This window comes from Ictidomys tridecemlineatus, chromosome 12 (assembly GCF_052094955.1).
Source record: "Ictidomys tridecemlineatus isolate mIctTri1 chromosome 12, mIctTri1.hap1, whole genome shotgun sequence".
NCBI lineage: Eukaryota > Metazoa > Chordata > Mammalia > Rodentia > Sciuridae > Ictidomys > Ictidomys tridecemlineatus.
The window spans coordinates 9,149,671-9,170,304 of NC_135488.1; the positions used below are offsets into that span (position 1 = coordinate 9,149,671).

A 20,634-nucleotide genomic window follows, 5' to 3' on the forward strand; every position below is an offset into this window, starting at 1 on the left:
TGGGCTGATGGAATGGCTCTGGGCTAAGATGGGACACTGGGGTTTGTAAATTACCAGTTGAGTATAATATAAAGCAAACTTTGAGAACATTGCTTTTTTCCCCACATGAAGAACTGTGTGCATACAGATGCAGAAGTACACAAATCTGCAGCATAAACCTCCTTGAGGGCCATAGATTAAATGCACTGCAGTCACCAGCATCCTGGCTAGGAACACCACCAGCCTCCTATTTCCACCTTCCAGGTGATTGCAGCCCCGCCATCCAAGCATGGAGGAGTCCTCCCTGCTGAGAAATTTCAGTGTGCAGAATGGAGAGCCCTCTCTCCTGGGAGTCCCTGCTTTGACAATAAGTGCACTGGAGAAGTTGAAATCAAGTGGGAGGCACATGGGCAGGCTTTCTGGATGAGGCCCTATTGAAAGAAGAATGGGATCTGAGGAGTGGACCAGAGAGAGGAAAGATGGAAAGTACAGCAAGTACATTCAGAGCCGAGGTCAGGCCCAAAATACAATGTTGGCTGACAAGAGAGCCCTTGCACCAGGATCAACAATTTTGAGAAGGCAATGAGGACTGCCTGAAAAGATCAATTCCAAAACATTCCATGGAAACTCACTCATCACACCTTTCTGAAAACACTGGAAATGTAGGTTTCATGCAAGGAACTCTGGGTGACAGATGGCAAAGTTTGCCAAATGCAAACATGCCTACCAGCTCTGAGAAGCCATTCTCATTCACACTGCTTCAACCAGGGAAAATCCCCATGTGCTCACTGAGAACAAGTTAGCTTGTGCCACTTGAAGCTGCTTCAACAAACAGCTTCACTTCTGCACTTCTAAGCTGTTCTCCTCAAGAACTTTCAGAGCACAGTTCAGGCCTGAAACACAAAGGGTGCCAGAAAGAGATCTCTTGAATCTAGCATCACCAACGTGCAGTGAAAAAGAGGACCAGCTGAAAAGATCAGTTCTCCAAAGTCTCACTGACATCCATTTGTCACACTCATTTACAACATTCACTTGAAGTGCAGGTGCCCACATGAGTGAACTGTTTTTTTTTTTTTTTTTATCAATGGCACAGAGGCTTCAATGTGTAAGCATGCCTGTCACCTGTAAGAAGCAGTTTTGAATTCTTTTAGGTCAACAGGAAAAAAAAATAGCATGTGCTCACTTACAACAAAGTTAATCAACAAAGCAAATTGAAACTGCTTGCAGCAAACAGCTTCCATTCTCCCATTCCCCAGCTATTTCCAGCAATCGCATCCAGAGTCCAATTCCAGCTCAATATAAAATGTGTGCTCCCAAGGAAGCCTGTATAATTGACATCACCCAACTTGGGGAGGCAAGGGGAATGCTGAGAAGATCAGTTCTTCAAAACTCCTACTTTTTCAGAAAACTCATTGAAAGGCAGGGTACCCACTTGCAGCCATCAGTGGTTGACAGATGGCACAGAGGCTTCAATGTGAAACCGTGAATGCCAATCATTACAAGTGCTTCTGACACACTCTAGTGCAACCTGGGACACCCCAAAGTGCTCAACGAGAACACACTTTGTTCCTGCAAGTGGAAGCAGCTTGCATGAACTGTTTCAATCAGGAAATTCCAAGCTCTTCTCAGCAATCACATTCAGAGCACAGTTTTGGCCCAATAGAAAAAGGGTCCTAGCAAGAGGGTCCCACACCTACGATCACCTTCATAAGGTAGCTTCCCATCTTCTGTGTGGAAGTGGGTTTCTCCTTGGCCCTTATGCTGTGGAGGAGACCACTAGGAGCTAAGCTTCATGCAGGACCATCTGACCTGGACTTTTTGCAAGCCCTATGAAGCCCTCACACAAGCTCAAATGCTACAGGACTCTGCAGACCAGTCCATGCAACAGTAGACATTCATTCATTGTCTAGAGTCTACAGGTTCCTAAATGCACGGCATTCATTGTCATCAAATGCACAATTTTGATCAAAAACCATCACCAGTAGATCAGGTAACAAATCATCACAGTAGATCAGGTAACAAAAACATATATATTTTAAAATAATAATATATTAATGGAAACAACAAATACAGGATAGAGTAACAACTGTGTTACTAAACAAGGTCAAGGACAATGGCAAACTATAGATTCAAACTTTGAAGCCAATAGTAATCAATGTAAATATTCCTGGGCTGCCTCAGCCCCGCCCAGGCACACAGCAGCAGAATGGTTTTGCAAGCATCCTCAGGAGGGCTGGAGCCTTCTTTGCAGGACGAGAGGGAGGTTGAGGCTGGATCCACTCATCATTCTTTTGGGAGAGGCTCCTTTTCCTCAGCACGAAGTTGGGTTTTGTGTGAGGGTTCTTTGCGTAAAATACGTTGGCCTGCGCTGGAATCCTCAGCTCTGGGGAGAGAGGGGTGTACAAAATAAGGTGGCTCGGGAGGTGCTCCCTGGGACACCCCAACATCTGAGAGCCTGTGCCAGAAACTAACTGAGCCACACACCTGAGAGCTCTCCAATTCAGCACCAATACCAACAAGACAGCCTCCACAGTCCTCCCTGAGGAAGAACTAGGCAGAGCACTTCAACACACCTAATGTCTGTTCCTACCAAAGGCTTTGGACTCCAAAACATCCCAGGTCCTCTTGCGTCTGCCAAAGCACACCACTAGGGTTTGCATCTGAAATCTCCCACAAAAGTGCCGAAGATTCAGACCCCACATGAGCCATCTTCACAGGTGGGTTTGGAAGGAAGCATTGGATGGTGAGTGCTCTGATGTCAACATGAAATTCTCATTCAAGATGAATACACTACTGGGAGGTGGGAGGGACTGGAAGAAAGGTTGAGCATGCTTGGAGGAAGACCTAAACAGGAGTGCGCCCTGGGCAACAGTACCTTGTCCCTGTTGGCTCCACTGAATCCTCATTCTCCAAGTAGAGGTCCTCCTTCTCCTCTCTGTCTTTCTCTCTCTCCCTCTCTCCCAGCCTTGTTCTCTCTCTCCCAGTCTATGCCTTTGTGGCAAAGGCTGAGGAGCTGTCCACTGCCACACACTAGAGCTTTATGGACAGCCTCAGTGCACAACCAAAGAGAAAGTTGTGAAACCCAGAGAAAAGGCCTAGGATTCTCAAGTATGGCCACAGTGAGGACAGGCTGACCAGCACGGATACCACATTAGAGCCACACTTCTGCGTTGGTGGAGCCTGCTTCCATGTGAACCAGGCTTCTGAGAATGGAGGCCACATTCCAAATGCTGCCCTGCTGAGAACAATGATTCCAAAGACCAGCAAAGGGACTGCTTCCCTCCGACATGGTGTATGGCCCAGTGGTGCCATGACCCCGAGTGGGGGAATACAACAGCCAGCTTCTCCTTCCTCTGAACACCTCTTTCCTGTCGCCCTCCTCTAACCTAGAGCCTGTTCTCCATCCCTTCTGGGTTGGATGTGGGGATCTCTGCTATGAATTTCTTAGGCTACCAAGGCCCCAGACAGACTTCCTCTTCCATAGACTCTACTAACCTAACAGAAGGTTAAGATAGGAGACAAGTGATCCTAGAACTCATTGGGATGGTGGTCTTCAGCGTCCATAGGCTGGGATAATGGCTGCTGAGGTGTTTGGCTCACAAAAGCCAACCAACCAACCAATGAAAAAGCGCTGACATTATTATCAGATGAGCTCTGTGGCTACGTGCTCAGGAAGCCCTCATCTGACTCTAGTTAGGGATCATAACCTGGCTATTGGGATCACTCCTTGGCTAGTGGACTCAGGTGCGGAAGACCATGGAATTTATGCAAAAACAGATGATTCAAGCTGTCCCCCAGGCTGTGTTTTCTTCCCAATTTCATCCTGTTACTGCTTGCTAGAATCTTGGCAATGCTCTGCCCAGGCAGTGGTTTTCTTGTCACACAGAAGGCTTTCAATCCTACTGCTTCAGTCCACAAAATGCCAGTTCCATCTTTAGCCCATGCATGCCCATGTTCCTCTGAAACCACTCCTATCTCAGACCACAGAACCATACTGCTCCTGGAAAGAGGCTTTCCTCCTCACTCCTCAATGATGTCAGCTTTGCATGCGTCTTCATGTCCAGGGCAGGGCACCTGGTGGGGGAGCCGCACTAGCCACTGGGGTATACCAAAACACCTGGAGAGCTTACACCAGCAGAAGTGCAGTTGGCTTTGTGCATGAGCCCAACACACCCTGTTGGAGTGTTCTTGGGGGTCAGAGACTACTCTTTGGTGCTAAGAGTTGACCTGAGTCCACATCCTGACCCTTGCTCTCTGTCACCTGATTGTCCCACTTACTCTGACGGTGAGACATGATTTGGCCCAGCTCATATTCCTCCGGCTTCTCCTGAGTAAGCAAGTGTAGCTCGAGGGCCCTGCGGATGACGACAGGAGCCCGATCGTGGCAGGTCACCTGGAGCAGCATGGGAGACAGGCCTTCAGGAAATGGGCCTTGAAGTGACTACTCAAGGACAGTGGGCAGGGGCATTCTGGAGGCACCTCCACTCTAAATACAAGGGCAACATCCATGACCCTACTACCTGAGGCTGACCTCCTGCTCATCGCGTGGGCTCTTCACATAGGCTACTAGCCCAATCCTTGTACATAGGACTTCCTGGACCTGCCATTGCTCTTTGTGGAGCTGCACTTCTCTCCAAGTGAAAGGACCCCACTACCTGCATACAGATGCAATCTCATCCCACAAGTTGGGAGGAATGGGACAATAGCCTCCAAGATCCTAGGTCTGCCCGAGGATGCAGGCGGCATTGGGAATGGCCTAGGCACAAAACCGAGAGGCTTTGGTCTGGATTGCCAGGGCCCAAATCAGACCCAGGAACATGACCACACACAGGAGTGACGAAAGATAGCCATGAGAGCTCCTGGCCTCCAGAGGCTCAGTGCTGGCTGGGGTGTACGAGGGCACCTCATCCGGCAAGGGTGGTCATTGGGTTACCTGGACATTTAGTGTGCTTGCTCCACATCCATACTGACTCTGCAGAGAGACCCTCTCAGCTCCTTGTTCAAGGAACATGCAGAACCTCATACTGGTGTCCTGCTCCATAGAGGCCAGCATCCCATACAGGGGAACCTGCAACCTAGGTCCTGGCCTGTTCTCATCTGTCACCCATACCTGCCTCTGCCCTTCTGGACTGCATGCTGCCACCTGACACACAGACTCCCTCAGACATGGCGGTGGACAAGCTGCTGCTCTCCCTCATCTCAGCTCCAGCCCTTCACACTGACCTCTTCCTTGTTGATTCCCATCTATCCTCCTGATCATCCAGAAGCTCCAAATTCAAGAGGGCATGAGTAGTTCATGGTATTGGACCAGTGTCTGCTCCCCACCCAGGTGTAAGCACCAGGGGACACCCCTGCTCCCAGGCTTACCAAAACAGTCTTGGCCATCTTTGGACTTTGTGTTTCTAAGTGGACACGAATTAAGCAGGTGTCTCCCACCTGCTTGTGGGAAAGCGGCCTGGAGGACTTGCAGGTTGATTCTGAGAACTGTGGGGGATGGAACATCAGCAAACCCAGAAACAGAAAGCCACCCCAGCCTGTCAGTTGGCTCTATGGGCTTCTAGCACATATGTCCAGGTGCTCGGGCTTCTTATTTCCCCAGGTGGGAGTGGAATGGCAGCACAAGTACAGCTTGAATAAGGTAGGTGTTTACCTCCTTTCCCTTGACCTCGCGGCGTTTCCTCACGATGAAATAATATTTTATTTGTGGATTCATGGACAGATACATCAGTGAGTGGTCAGGGACCTTGATTTCTGCAGAGCAAAGTGGAGAGAATTGTTAGGTGGCACTCAAGGATTATACCACAAAACACCCACAACCCCTGAGAGTCTCCGCCAGGGCGAGCCTGCACCAGAATTGAGAGCCCTCCTATCCAGCTACAGTGCCACCAAAGACTTCCTTAGTGATTCTTCCCTGGAGAAGATGATGTACAGGATTCTAAACCAAAAGAGCACCTGGCAATGGAAACAGCACCTTGGGCCCAGAACTTCTCAGTGCAGGTTGGATCTGCCAAAGGGACACTGCTAGGATCTGCATCAGGATTGGCAAAGGCTCCTGTGCTTAGGCCTTTCTCCCCAGGGCAGCCATGCTCACACATGGGCATTCAGGGAAGCGTTGGATGGTGGGCGAATTCATCCCCTTGCCCTGGATGAATCCACTCATGGATGAATACGCGGAGGGGAGGTGGTATCCATCAGAGGTGTGTTGGGCATGGACATGGGAGGACTTCAGCAGGGTGGTGCCCTGGAGAACTCTATTGTTTTCTAGGATCGCTCTCCTTCCCCTTGTTTCTCATCAGGAGCTGTCTGCTTGGTACTTTTATTCTGGTTCTTGTTCTACTTCTGGCTCTTCTTTCTGTCCTGCATCTTCTTGTAGTTCTTTCTGGGTCTTTTTCCTGTTCTTACATGATTCCTTCTTGTTCTTCTTCTTGTGTATCTCCCTCCACCCTTCCTTCTGTTCACCTCCTTCTTTTTCTTCTTCTGCCTCCTGCTCTTTATCGTGTGATCCTCTCCCCACTCAGGAGTGTCTCTTTCTCCTCCTCCTCCTTCTCCTTCTTTCTCTGGCAATGGTGGGGCGTCCTGAGGAGTTCAAATCTATCACACTCTTCTGCCCAGATGCAGCCTCTGTTCAGTAGTCCAAGATGAAATCAGTTCTCAATCAATGGCCAGGAGTGAAACCAAGACCAAAGACAAGTGACTTCCTTTCTTTGTCATTGTCACAGTCAGGAAAGACTGAATAACACACACCACATTCTGGATAGGCTTCTACCTGTGGTAGTCAGCACCTCATCTGGACCAGGATTGCTAAAATAGATTCCACCTCCATAAAGCTTCCCCAATGAAAACAAGGTTTCCAAAATCTAGGAGAGGGCCAGCATCACTGCCACCCTCCTGCCATAAGGCATAGATGCCATCACACCTAGTGGGTTCCAGGCCCCCCGGAGTCCTCCCTTTTGACGTCTGTTACACACAAACCTCCCCTGGTCTGGAGCCTGCTCTCAACTGATGCTTGGGTTGAAAGTCTGTTTCTAAAATCACCTTTGTAGATTCTCGGTTTGGTAATTCCTTTTGACTGGCTTATTTTTTTACTAGGGATAAAACCAGAGGCACTTAAGCACTGAGACCATTCCCAGGCCTTTTGACTTGGGTAAAGGGTCTCCCGAAGTTTCTGAGGCTGTTTGGAAATCCCCATCCCCTTGCACTGCCTCCCAAGTCCCTGAGATTCGCAGACACTGCCCCTTGCCCAGCTCCTTGCACCTCAGTCTTCCTCATGTGTGAGACAGAGCCAACTCAAATGAGGCGGTGTGTGAAAATGGGAAAACTCACTTACGTGCCCGACAGATGGTGGGTTCTACTGTGGACAGGCTGGGATGGTGGAGGCTAGGAGTGTCGGGCTCACAAGAAAGGAAAGAGCACTGGCATTGTGGACAGCTCAGCATTGTGGCCTCTGTTCTTCAGATGCCCTTCTTTGTTGCTGGAAGGAATAATAACCTGGCCATTCTGATATCTCCAGGAGATGGGCACCCAGGCACAGAGGACTTGGAATTGTTCCAAATAGAACCCAAACAGGCTGTCCCCTGGCCTTGACTTCCTCTTCACTGAGTCCTGTTCCCAGCTGCTGCAATCCTGACATTCTTGAGTAGGCAGGACTTCTCATATCCTGGCCATGGATTGGGACCTGTGTGGCTTCCGTCCATAGCAATGCTGATCCAATCAGGACCCAAGCTCTGCTCCTCTTCATTTGAAGGCATCCTTATCAGTGAGCCATAAACCAAACTGATGATGGATTGAGCCTCTCTCTCTGCCTTGCCCTCATCGATATTAGCTTTGCATTGCCAGACCAGGTCCAGGGGAGAACACGTTTAGGGAGGTCCAGCAGCCCCCTGGGGCCGCACTGAACACCTCCACATTGGACACGCCCATCACTGCACTTGGTTTCCTGCACCAGGCCCACCACACTCTGGCTGTTTTAGGGCCAAGGCCCACTTTCTCTTGGCTGTGAGTTATCCTGAGCCCACTGTGGATCATGTCTCCCCACTGTCTGATTGTCTGACTTACTCTCATGCAGAGACATCATTCTCAGCAGCTCAAAGTTGTCCACATCCTCATGCTGCAACAAATTTTGGTCCAAGGCCCTGCGGATGAGGCTTGTCACCCTCTCCTGACATGTCACCTAGATCAGGGTGGGACAAATGTCATCAGAGAATGGCTTTTAGAGGAGCTACCCAGAAGACTGTGGTCAAACATTCAGGAGAAAAGTTAGCTACATATACAAGGGCACAATCTTGTTATCCTGCTACCTGAGTGTGGCCTCCATATACCCCCTGGTTTCTTGCAACGTGCTACTAGAACAATCCTGGTACAAATATCTGCCTGTACCTGCCATCTCCCCTCCCCCTGGGGAGCCACATTTCACTCAGGTCAAAGGACCAAACTACCTATGCACAGACACACTCTCATCTCACTGAGATGACAGCAATGGGCCAGGGATCTGCGCACCAAGTGTGCTCTGGGATGCAGGCTGCCTTTGTGGGTGGAAGAGGCAGATGCACTGAAAATTTTGGTCCTGACTGCCACTACACAAAACAGACTCAGATACAAGTGTGTGCACTTGAGTGCTTCATGATAGCCTGGAGAGGCCCTGGGCTCTGGAAGCTCGGTGCGGGTCTGGTTCTAATGATGTACTTGACTCAGCACTGGCAGTCACTGAACATGTCTCCTCTGCAGCTGGACACCTGCAGCATTAGCGTGTCTACTGCACATCCATAGAAATTCTGCCAAGAACCCCTATAGTTCTGTATTTACTTACATGAAAAGGCTGACATTCCGAAGCTGTGGCATGACCCCCCAGGTGATCCGACCCCAAATTTCCACACCTAGTCATGCTAAGGAGGTTCTCTTCCCTGCTACCAGGAACACACCCCCTCCTACACATGTGACAAGTCACTGCCAGCTCCTCTGCTCCAACCTCACTCATTGAGAATACCAAGTTCTAGGCACTGCAGCCTGCACCCTGGACATATCTCTGCCTTCATCTGTCCACAGCAGATGCCTTCATCTGTCCGTCTGCACTTCTGGCCTGCCACACCCACAATACACAGGCCCACTCACCGCTGCAGCTGGGCATGCTGAGGCTCTCCCCCCTCAGGGCAAGCCCTTAAGACTGACCTCTCTCTTCTTAATTTCCCACCACAGCCCCAGGGTTAGCTGTGTCTCCTGCCTTCCACTGTGTGGACACCCAGGAGGCAGCCCTGCTGTCAGGCTTACCGGAATGCGCTTTGTCTCCCTCAGGCTCTGTCCCTCTAGGAGGACGTGGACAAAGCGGCTGTCTTCCACCTGCTCGCTGGAGTGAAGCGGTGAGGAGCTGCTATTGGTGACTTTTCTCATGCACCACTCATTGCTTTGGGTGGCCTGGGGCAATGGTCCTGCAGCCACCGCAGAGCTGCTGCTCACAGCTGCTGGGATCCTGGATGCCACTGCCACAGAAGGCTCCAAGAACTGTGGGGGATGACAACATCAGCAAAGCCCAGCACCTGCACCCCACCCAGCCTGGCATTGGCTCTGTGGGCATTCTACAACATCCATCCAGAACCTGAGGTTCTTGTCCCCTTGGAGGATGTGGAGTGGCACCAGGAGTAAAGACTGAAGAAGGTGGCTGTTTACCTCCTTTGGCTTGACTTTAAACAACTTGCTGGCAGCTGTTTCCCGAAGAAGAAAGTCATAATCCACTCTGCCATCCAGGGCGTAATATACGTTTCCATCTGCAGGGATCCTCAGCTCTGGAGAGGCAGGGGCAGAGGCGTGGTAGGTGACACTCAAGGAATACACTACCCAACATCCCCCACAACTGAGAGCCTCTGCCAGCTCAGGTCTCACACACAGACCTGAGAGCCCCCGAATCCAGCTACTGTTCCACCAAAGACTCCCCACTGATTCCTCCCTGAGGACCCTCTATGCACAGGAGGTCCCCTACAGGAACACCTTTCAAGGAAATAGCCCCTTGTACCCTAGACCCTCTTAGTTCACGTTGGACCCACCAAAGACAAACAGCTACACTTTGTATCTAGATTGGTCCCCTAAGACTCATGTGTTCAAGGTTTTCTCCACACTGCAGCAATGATCACAGGTGGGTTTGGGGAAAAGCACTTGATGGTGGGTGCCTCCACCTTGCCAGTGGATTCATCCACTCATACAGGGCTACAATAATTGGAGGGGTCTGGTTTGGAGGTGTGTTGAGCGTAGGTGGAGGATGTCCACAGCAGGGCTGTGCCATCCAGAGATATATATTTCTCTTGAGTTCCCCACTTCTGCATTTTCTCCTCATGAGTATAATTCTCATTCACATTTTTAATCAATTTATTGTTATACTTCTTGTTCGGCTTGTGTTTCTCCTTATTGTTCTTGTTCTTCTTCATCTTCTCCTCATGCTCTTTCTTAAAGTCATCTTGACCTTCTTATTCATGGTCTCCTCCTTCAACTTATTTTCATTTTTCTACTCCTCTTTCTCCTCCTCCATGTCCTCCTTCTCCTCGTCCTCCTCATGCTTGTCCTCCTCCTCCTCCTCGTCCTCCTCCTCCTCCTCCTCTTTCTTCTTCTTCTTTCTCTCTCCCTCTCCCTCCCTCTCTCTCTCTCTCTCTCTCTCTCTCTCTCTCTCTCTCTCTCTCTCTCTCTCTCTCTCCAAGAAGAGTTTACAAGCTGTGAAGGGTTCTATTCTACCACACTCTTCTCTCTAGAAATGGCCTCTGGTCCTAAGTGGACTCAGTTTGCAATGAATAGAAAGATTGGAAACCAGAAATGATTCTTCATTGAACTGCTTTTCTCATGTACTCAACTAGGTCAGGAAAGGTCGCCAAAGTAGGCACCCTGTGGTTGTCTGTCTTCTTTGACACAAGACAAAGAAGCCTCTCTTCTTGGCCCCTTGTGGATAATAGCTTTGCAATGCCTCCTCAGGCCAGGGAAAGAACACATGATAGGCAGGTCCACAGCCCCTGGGGAACATGAAGAACCTGCAGATTGATGCCCCATCATTACACTTTGTTTTATGCACAAGTCCTACCATACTCATCCTGGGCACTGAGTCAATGCACACTGTGTTTTGGCTCCCAGTTATCGTGAGCCCACTGTGACTCACTGCTCCCTACCCTCTGATGGTTCCACTTACTCTGATGGTTCGAGAGAATTTGCAGAAGCTCGTAGTTTTCTGGGTCCTCCTGCTGGAGCAAGTGTGCATCTAAGGCCCTGCGGATGATGACTGGAGCCCTGTCCTGGCAGGTCACCTGAGCAGGGTTGGAGAAAGCTCATCAGAGAGGGAATTTGGGAGTAGCTACCCAGAGGACAGTGCTCAAGGACAATCAGAGACAAGTGAGCTCTCAACACAAGGGAACCATCTTGATACCCTGCTACCTGAGGCCTTCATGTGATCATGTGGGGGTCTTCCTATGAGCCTCTAGTCCAATCTTGGTACAAGAGTTTGCTTCAACCTGCTATGCCCTACAGGGACAAGGGAATAAGGACCAAAAGACTTTGTACAGACACACTCTAGTCCCATCAAGATGGGTGGAATGGTCCAGTGCACTTCCATATCCCTGCTCTGGTCTGGGATACAGCTGCATTTTTGTGTGGACCAGGCACAAACCCTAGTTGCTTTGGTCCTGACAGCCAGGGCACAACACACACTAGGACTCTTTAATGATAGGCATGGAAGCGGCTGGGCTCGAGAGTGTCAGTGCTTGCTGGGGTGTCAGCAGTTTCAGACCCAGCAGGTGTAGTGGTTCAACATGGCTCCCCTGGAGGTGGACACCAGAGTCTCATGATGGATACTCCACACCCAGGAAAATTCTGCAGAGAGAGCCGCTAAATCTCTATTCACATACATGCAAACTAGGACACTAATGGGCCCCTCCAAGGCCCCCAGTTCTCTGTGACCCACACCTACCCACCCTAATCATTCTACAATGGCTCCCTTCCCTTCAACCAGCAACATATCCCCTCCCCCACACAAGAAAATGACTGCCAACTCCTGTGCTTCAACCTCCACGGTTCAATATACTCCTCCTCATTAGCAAGGTCAGTAGAGGATGGCCTGTACCCTCGATATTTCTCTGACCTCCTCTGAACCCAGCACTCACTCCTGCACTTCTGACCTGCACACCCCAAAACACGCAGGCCCACTCGCACCCAGACCTGGCATGCTGCTGCTCTCCTGCCTCTCTCTTGCTCACTTTCTGCTCTCCTTCCTGACCTTCCAGAAGCTCCAGTTCAAGAAGACAGGCCTAGTCCAAAGTGTTTGCTGTGGACTCGGTCTTCCCCACTGTGGGCTCCCAGGAGACTCCCCTGCTCGAAGACTCACCAGGATGCTCCTATACTGTGTTGTCCTTTCCTTTTCCAGGTAGACGTGAATGAGGCACCTGCCTCTCATCCGCTTGTTATATTGGGGCCTTGGGGAGGACCGAGTAGAGACCCCTGATGTCCTGGACTCTGGCTCTGCCCCTTCCCTGGGAGAAGGCTCTGGCTCTGGGGTTGGCTGAGGAGCCGTGACAGAAACTGAGCATGTAGCTAGAGGAGAAAAGATGCCAACATGACTGCCTTGCCCTGACCTTCCCACAGACAGACAATACCCCTGCTGCCAGGAAGAACTCAGGCCCTTAGCCCACACAGGACCTCTTTGCAGACTGGGGTCACTTCCTGAATGGACAAAGGCTTGTCCTAATTTCCAGCCCAACACCAGGCATACAGACTCCCTGCAGTGGGACAAGAGTCGGACCTTTCCTCATATACCCTTAGGTACTCACCACAGTCCGCCTGGCTCTCAGGCTTTGCCTGGCTTGATTTGCCATCTTCAATTGCGGCCAGGAGGTGGTGTGCTTGGTGTTCCAGGTTCAAGCCTCCCAGCAGGAGCCACATGGATAGCAGCTGCTGCAGACTCAGAAAGCCTGGAGGCTGATGGGAAGCCTCGGAGTAGAGGTTCACCCAGGTCCCCAGGAAGGAAGGTGAGGCACTGTGGGGAGGAAGGTGTGGAGTCAGCAAAACCCTGGCCTTGCCTTCGTCACGGCCTCCAGAGAAAACCTCTGACCCTACACTGGGGAGAGCAGTCTTTCCTCAGCCTTCCCAAGTCAAATCACCTTGCAGGTCCCTATTCTGGAAACAGGAGCCCACCCTCTTGACCCCAAGCCCATTCCATGTTGAAGTTGGTCCACGGGTCCACCATAGTCACTGAAGAGGACAACGTGCAGTTATTCCCCATGGAGTCAGGGATGCAGTCACATGTAGGATATGTACTCATGGCACCTGCGGTTTGAGGCTGACCCCCATGAAAAGGGACAAAATGGCAGTCATTTGCACCCTATTTTTCAATGAATTATGAAACGTGACTGGAAACGTATCTTCACACAGTGGGTGCTTTCTCCATGTTCATCAGTGAATGAGCCCAAACTGCTGATTCCCACATATCTCTGGGTGTGGGAGCCACCATGTCCAAAGCCCCTGTCCAGCTATGTCCCAGCTAGGATGCTCTGTCCCACTATGGAAATTAACATGTCTTTATTAACCCAAAAGTGCTTTTCCCAAGGCCTGAGTTTTGAGACGCCTCTGGCACAGATCTACATTCTTCACAAAGCCAATATCACACTAGAAAGACCACCTGGCCTCGCTGAGTCCACCTGGGAATGAGCTCAGTGCACACCATTGAGCTGTGGTGCCCAGTGTGTGGGGAATGCTCCACAGACCTCTTTGGATCAGCTGGAGTCAGGATGGTTTCTCTGCCTGAGAGGGGAGTTCACTCCCCTTGCAAGGCTGTGGCAGGCACCTCCAGGACTCGTCCCATTTGGGACTGACATTCCACTATGAGTGTGGTCCTCTATCTCATTAGGTATCACAAACCTTTGGGTCCCTGCGAGGTACACGGCAGCCCCAAGACCCAGGCATGAGGGGGCTACACACTTGGGCTTGGTGGTCTGGTGCTTACCTTGGGAACAAGAGATCCAGCACCTGCTGGGTGGGGATGGAATCCCAGGAGATTAACCCCATGTTGCTGCTGAAATGTAGGTTCCTCCCACAAATGACAGGCAGGAGCTCATTCCTCAGCTGGTCCTGCCTGTAAAGTTCAAGGCTCTGTACCCTGAAGGGCTCCTCCGTGTTCTCATCATTTTCACCCTGGGTTGGGACCAAGAATGTTGGTTTAAAATGGAAATGGTGACAAACAGAAAAATGACTTGTGCCAATACACTAGAGTCAAAGCACAATGGGACAGTTCCCATCAGTACAAACACACACACACACACACACACACACACACACACACACACACACACACAGTCAGAATAGCAGTCCTGGGCCATTCATCAGGGATCAGACTAGAGGGCCTGCTGGGCTCACCTGCCCTGTGCTACTCACTGTTACTCTTGAGCTCCTCTGCGACAATTGCCAGAGGCTCTGGCGTCTAAGATGAAGCCTCACCCAGTGCATCCACAAAAGGGCTAGTTGGCCCCCCTGAGATTCCTGGGAGCCTGAGGCTCGGCATTGTTTGTAACCACAGGAGAACATCCTTCTCACTCCAGTTTCTCCAACCAAATGAGCTCGGATGGCTTGGTCAGTTAAGTGGGTGCCTGGATACCAGGGTTCCATGTTCTGTTTGATCCATTGTCAAGGCAATGATGTCATTTCCTGTGCCCATACCTGAGCCTCTTTTCACATAAGACCACTTTCAAAAGCCCTATGAGCTGCTGATTTCTCCTCCATGCCTAAACATCTCAGGTGCGCAGGTGTTCACCAACAACTACCCAAACATCCCCACCAACATCTGCCCTGCTTGGTGCCACTAGAGTTCCAGCTTGGAGCCTTCAAAAATGCATTCACAACCAGTCCTTCCCTCTCAGCAGGTTTTGGACCCTGGTCCCATCATTGTGCAACTCATGGTGTGCCCAGTCTTTTCTGGAAAGTAGGGTAGCATCTAATCTCTAGGGTTTATTGTGTCTATTGGCCCATAACACCCTCTATTCTCTCTGAAATCAGAGATGGGACTCACAGGTGGCTAAAGCACAAATGTAGAGATGGGACAATCACAAGAAGGGCAGAGACAAAGAATGCACCCCAACTCAATCAGGCCTGTGTCCCACACAGGGACGTGGCCAATGTCCGTCCCATCGTGGCTGCAGTTTCCTCTCTACACCATGGCAAGTTGGAGGGGACTGAGATGCAGAGGCTGCTCCCCTCTGCCATACAACTTCCCAAGGCTTCTCCTAAGATTTCAAAAGGGCCAAGTGTGTCTAGTGTTGGGGTCTCACAGAGACTCCGAGGTACCACAGCATCCTGCTGCCCAGAACCGGTTCACCCCTCACCTCAAGGGGGCTCAGCCTCTGGATTCATGGGAATTGAAGTGGGTACAGGTGATGGGATATCACCTCCAAGACTGAGTTATGCCAAGTCCATGACCCCTGTCTGCATCCCTGTCTCCAGCACCACTCCCCTCTCTCTCTTTCCTCCCCAGAGCAAACAAATCCATTTAGCAAGGGTGTCCTGTGATAAAGACATGACAGTCACCCATCCTCTCATTGCAAAAACACTGAGGCTCAGCCAACATGGATCCTACCAGGAACACAGGCATAAACTCAGAGTCCGATCCTCCCAGCCGAGCCTCCGTGGAGCCTGGACTTTCAGCCTCCTGAGTCGAGGAAACAGAGGTGCCTAGCCGAGCCACCTTGGATGCAGCCGCACACAAACTGAACACATCAATGCCCCTTGCTCTCAGTTGTGAGTAAGAGGGGAGGTGGTGTTTCACAACCCTGGACATCAAGTGCAGTCTCCAGGCTTTGGGGTGTGCCCTGGCCTCTCTCTATCTGCCCAGGCCCTCCAACACACACTGGCCTTTTACCCAACCTCCTCCTAGGGCCAAACTCAATCCTGCCTCTCAATTTCTTCTGCCTTCCCCAACACACTGCTCCGCAAAATGAGCAGGGCTGGCTCTCTGTTATCATGCTGGTGTCAGCAGCAATGCCACCCCACTGACATCATTCTGAGTCCCAACCTAGGCACTACAGCTGTCCTTGCCACATGTGGCCCTGTTTGGGCTCTGGCTCTTGCTCTTTTCTTTCATGTGCATGTGTTCTGAAGTTTTGAGTTTCTCCCACTGCAGAACTGCAGCTGTGGCAGGGTAGAGCTCATGAAGGTGACATTCTGAGCCACATCCAATCCCATCAGGACTGTTAACTGGGGTGACTGCTGGAACACAGTGATGAGTGAACACATGGGAGGTGGTTGGACCCACCTTGCCTCTGAGTGGTTTCCTTTCAGGACAGGAATGTAGGGATGGGAGCCCCTGGCGTGGGATGCTTCGCACAAGGCGTGACCACAAGCTCTTTCCTGGCAAAAACTGGCTCCACTAAGCATGGAGAGCACTGTCATTCCTGGTGGCTAACAACAGCCCTGGACCCAAGAAAGGAACCCACACTCAAGATTAACGTCTGAGTGTGCGTGTCCTCGAGGAAATGAGGTCTCCTGATCCCAGGTGCAAAGGGGTAAGTCCTCTAACTCCAGGGGCCATGAAGGGACATCTGAGTTTCCCTTGTCCTTCTTTCCCTCTCTGAACCCATGGTGTCCTCACACTAACCACAGTTAGGACCCTGGCCTCATTCCCCAGTTGGGATCATTAGGCTCCATAAAGGACAGTCTTTAAGATGCTCAGTAAACCACCACCCTCTGCACAACCCATAACCCTATTCACCCAAGAGGCAAGAGGATTTCTATTCAGGAAAACCAGGAAAGAGAGAGCCTTTCTCAAGGACACAAAGACATTAGTGAGTGAGGGAGTGATTAATGGATGGAGAACTATTTCCACCACCAACTTCCAGGGGCATATATGGCCCTTTGGGCACAGGTACGGACCCTTTTTTTCCAATCAACTTTTTCAGAGAAGTGAGGCTGCCTTCTAGATGGCACCTCCACACTAAGGGGGTCTCCTACTTCTTCCACATGTTCATATTGCAACGGGCCTCCACTGTGCATCTGAGAACACTCTGTGGGCATCTGTAGCCTTTCAAGACCCCAGAAACCATGCGGGCACCCCAGCACCAGCAGAGCATTTGTGCACATCACAACAATCACCCCGGGTGAGAACTCTCCATTCCACTCTGTACTAGGCCCTGCCATCTGTACTGATCAGTCCAACCCCTCTCCTTCCTGTTTCTTGATTATACTACCATGGTTCCCACACATGGATGCCAGGGTGCTTGTGCCCCCCCCCCAACCATTTGAGTTCCAGGAACAGTGGAATGTGTTTGGGAACTTCTGGATGACGGGAAGTCCCACCCTCCAGGGTTTCATCTTCAATGTAATGAGTGCAGAGGGAGCCAGGAGGGCTCTGTCAGGTAGAGAGAGGTGGGAGCTGATGGAGCCTCAACTAAGTGCCCAGGACTCTGGGTTCAGAGCTGGTGTTATGTGGAATTGTTGAGAGAAGTGAAGAAAACCCAGCTCACTGTACGCAGAGACAGCAGATGCCCTCACGTGGTCAGGCTGCTGTGCTAATCAGAGCCCCAAGATGTTCCACAGGTGTGGAGGTGGGGAACCCACGTGCCAGCCCAGGCTGTTCCTGAGCACCTCTACCTGGATTCGAAAAACGTGACTCTGCATCAGAGTCCTCACATCAATGTATCCCGGCCCCCCACCCCAAAAGTTCTCTCAGAGACAGTGAGGTTCCACTGCTCTGGACTTGCCCTTTTCTCTGGGATTCTGGGGGACCATTAATTAGGAGGTCACAACAATTCTCAGCACACAGGCTGAGCCTACTGAGATCCCAGGAGTATCCAGGCATTGCTTCTATTTATAGTCCATCATGTCCCACGACACTGTGGACACGTATTGCACTCACCTAAAGAAACCACCAGGCCCAGGGCCTTTGTGCCACTGGCCTGCAGACACCTGGAGGAAAAGGCAACCTATAGGCTGCGTGGAACCAAAGACCCTAGATCCTGGGATCTGAGCTGGACACACAGCTCATGTGCACACAGTCACCACTGTCACTGAGAGTGCAATTGAAACACCCGCAGAGTTAGCAGTGGACCTGATATGCCCACGAGTGGGGGTGAACTGCATCCCTTGAAAATGATCGTGTCCAGAGAAAGGCAAATTTTGTAGGATTTCACTTATCTCAGATTCTCAATTATCAGGTTCATAAAAAGATAAAGTACAATGTTCTTTTCCTGGGCCTCAAGGGCACTAGAATTCCGCATTGATGGCAAGAGTATGTCCATGTGAGTTCTGGAGATGCATGGTGGTGACGCCTATACACCAACATGAACATGCTTAATGCCACTCAACTGTGTCCTCCAAAATGGTTGAATTACAAAACGGATGTTTGGTGTCAATTACCACAATGTAAATCCTTGGGAGACTGCTGATTGACTTATCTTAGCGTAAGTCAATGAATAAAGGTCCTCAGGTGTCAAGCTACAAAATGTGGGATGAGCATGGATGAGGATGGGTGGGAATATCCTCCCCCTCTAACACAATTAGGGAAGGATGTGCTGCCCTCAAGTGGCTGGGGGGCCTGGGATCCTGCCACAGAGGGGGATTCCAAACCTCACATCCCCTGACCCAGGCCAGAAGACCAGGTAGAGTCCAAGGACCCTGGGGCGGCCCAATGGCAATAAAGGTCAAAAGGAACTGGGATCTACCTGGACCCTCAATCCCCTACTCTGAGCAGGGCTGCATGACGAGGCCAGAGGCCATCCACAGCAATCTGCCTTTACAGAAAAACAGGGACTCCAGGCTGCCTCTGGCTCACTGACTCAGGGTGGTGTTTTCATAAAGCAAGACCACTTCCTCACATTTGACCAGCAGCTCATGCGCTGACAGCACAATGGCTGGCTTGACTCAGGCCCTGAGAAATGAAATAGAAAATTCATAGCAAACCCATCTTTAGCTCTTCTACATCATCAGGGGGTGTGATTCATTTCCATCAACAAAGATGTCTGAAATGATGTCTAAACATGCTGGGGACTCACCTCCATGTGGAACTTTTCAGGATAAAGGGGATCAAATCTCATGAAGCAACTCTTCTCTCCTCTAGCCCATGGGCAATGCAAGGAACCTGCATGTTACCAGAGGCTCACTCTCTCTTCTCATGTTTTCTGGAAAGGATTCAGGAATGCTTCCTTCAAGGTGAAGCAGAAGCCTGCATTCCCAGCTGCACAGAAGTGTTTGAGGGCAGTGTCTCCCTTAAAACCCAAGAAGAAAAACAGGTCATTAAACAGGCATATGGATTAGAGTACATGATCAATGATCCCTCCTCCCTGAAGCCTTCCACATGCCCACCTTCCACATTCACAGAGAAATGCTTGGCCATTCTCAAGACCAGGAGACCATGATGCTCATCACCAGGGAGTCAATAGGAACATGAACAGAGCAGCATGGATTGCAGAAGGTGGCACACCAAGGATCTGCAGCACAGCTGCTAGAACACCAGAGCTTAACTTCAGTATTGACTTTCTGCCACCTGCCAAGTACGATGTTAATGTCAAGCACAACATGCAGATATGCAAGTAGTGGGTGACACGGTGCATCCATTCACAGAAGTGGGCAACATCTTCATTGGAACAAGGAAGTATCTTATCCTTACTCATCAAAATCATCACAAAGAACAAAATGGATGCAAGACTTCTCATTTCACTATCATGTAGCTGTTGGAATTCCCTATTAAATAATTCCTCCTCCAAAATAAAAAATATCTCAGACATGTGTCAACTATTCGATGGATGACATTTTAAAAACTATGCCTTTACTTCATATTTATGTATGCTATAGCCCTGCCTAAGGCTCTTTGAGAAAGGAGCACATAGAATTGGATCTTTGCAAATCTCACATTTGCCGATAAATATTACCGACAATGTCAGGCATGGCGAAGTGAAAAGTGGGACTTTGGATACTCAAAGAATGCTATGTTGTGAGATTGGTGTCTCTGACTCATAGACAGCATGTGGTTTCTATGAAAGCTGGTGAGGGAGCAGGAGTAACGAAGCTCATGGAACAGGTGACCTCAGGGAATACTGACAGATAGGCCAAACTGGAGAACATGTTCCAGCTAACATTGGTATTTGGGCTCCTGAGCCCAGTCCTGTTTGAAAAAAAGTTGCAGACAGGCAGTGTTCATGTACAAAATGTCTACCATGTAAAAGTGGGTAATTGAAATGTCATCTAGGTACACATCTGATAGAATGGTCAGCCAACCTATGAATTTCATTCTAACAAATAAAAAGAAAAACACAGACATGAGACATAAAGATAAAACCTTGTCTTCACCAGGATGCCTAAAAATAAGTTTTATTTGCCTCATGCAAATAGCTTTCAATAGAACTTCTGATTTCTGAATGAACCCATTCAATTTTATAATGCACAGATCATAAGGTTTTCTTTACAGAATATTCTCTTCTTCTTCTTCTTAAAGCCTCACATAGACAATGTCTCACAGGACATAGGAGGGGAATGACCCAAAGGATGAGAGAATGGCTGGAACCGTTCTCAAATGTGCCCATGTAGCCTAAAGTTTGAAGGCACCTAATTGTACTCTAAAACAATGATGAACCTATTTGATCCATTAATTAATAAATAGCACCGCTTTGCCACTTGAACCAAATCACAGAAAAATGGAAACAGATGATCGAATTCCTC

The 20,634-nt window shown here is 50.0% G+C and overlaps 1 protein-coding gene across 3 annotated transcripts; it reads right to left on the reverse strand.

The window, feature by feature from the left end:
• Positions 1–1,992: 1,992 nt before the first annotated feature.
• LOC144368994 (uncharacterized) lies at positions 1,993–19,631 on the reverse strand. Of its 3 annotated transcripts, XM_078028019.1 has the most exons (12): positions 18,972–19,631; positions 13,940–14,127; positions 12,768–12,973; positions 12,326–12,531; positions 11,138–11,252; positions 9,640–9,755; positions 9,244–9,474; positions 8,035–8,149; positions 5,630–5,730; positions 5,347–5,463; positions 4,258–4,372; positions 1,993–2,362 (listed from the first exon to the last, which is right to left on the reverse strand). In XM_078028019.1, the coding sequence occupies exons 1-12, from the start codon at positions 19,011–19,013 to the stop codon at positions 2,157–2,159; spliced, it is 1,758 nt and encodes a 585-aa protein (XP_077884145.1). In that variant the 5' UTR covers positions 19,014–19,631; the 3' UTR covers positions 1,993–2,156. The 3 variants fall into 3 exon arrangements, with proteins under 3 accessions (XP_077884145.1, XP_077884146.1, XP_077884147.1); XM_078028020.1 differs by lacking the exon at positions 5,347–5,463 and having other exon boundaries at positions 18,972–19,628; XM_078028021.1 differs by lacking the exons at positions 4,258–4,372; positions 5,347–5,463 and having other exon boundaries at positions 2,342–2,362; positions 18,972–19,621.
• Positions 19,632–20,634: the final 1,003 nt, after the last annotated feature.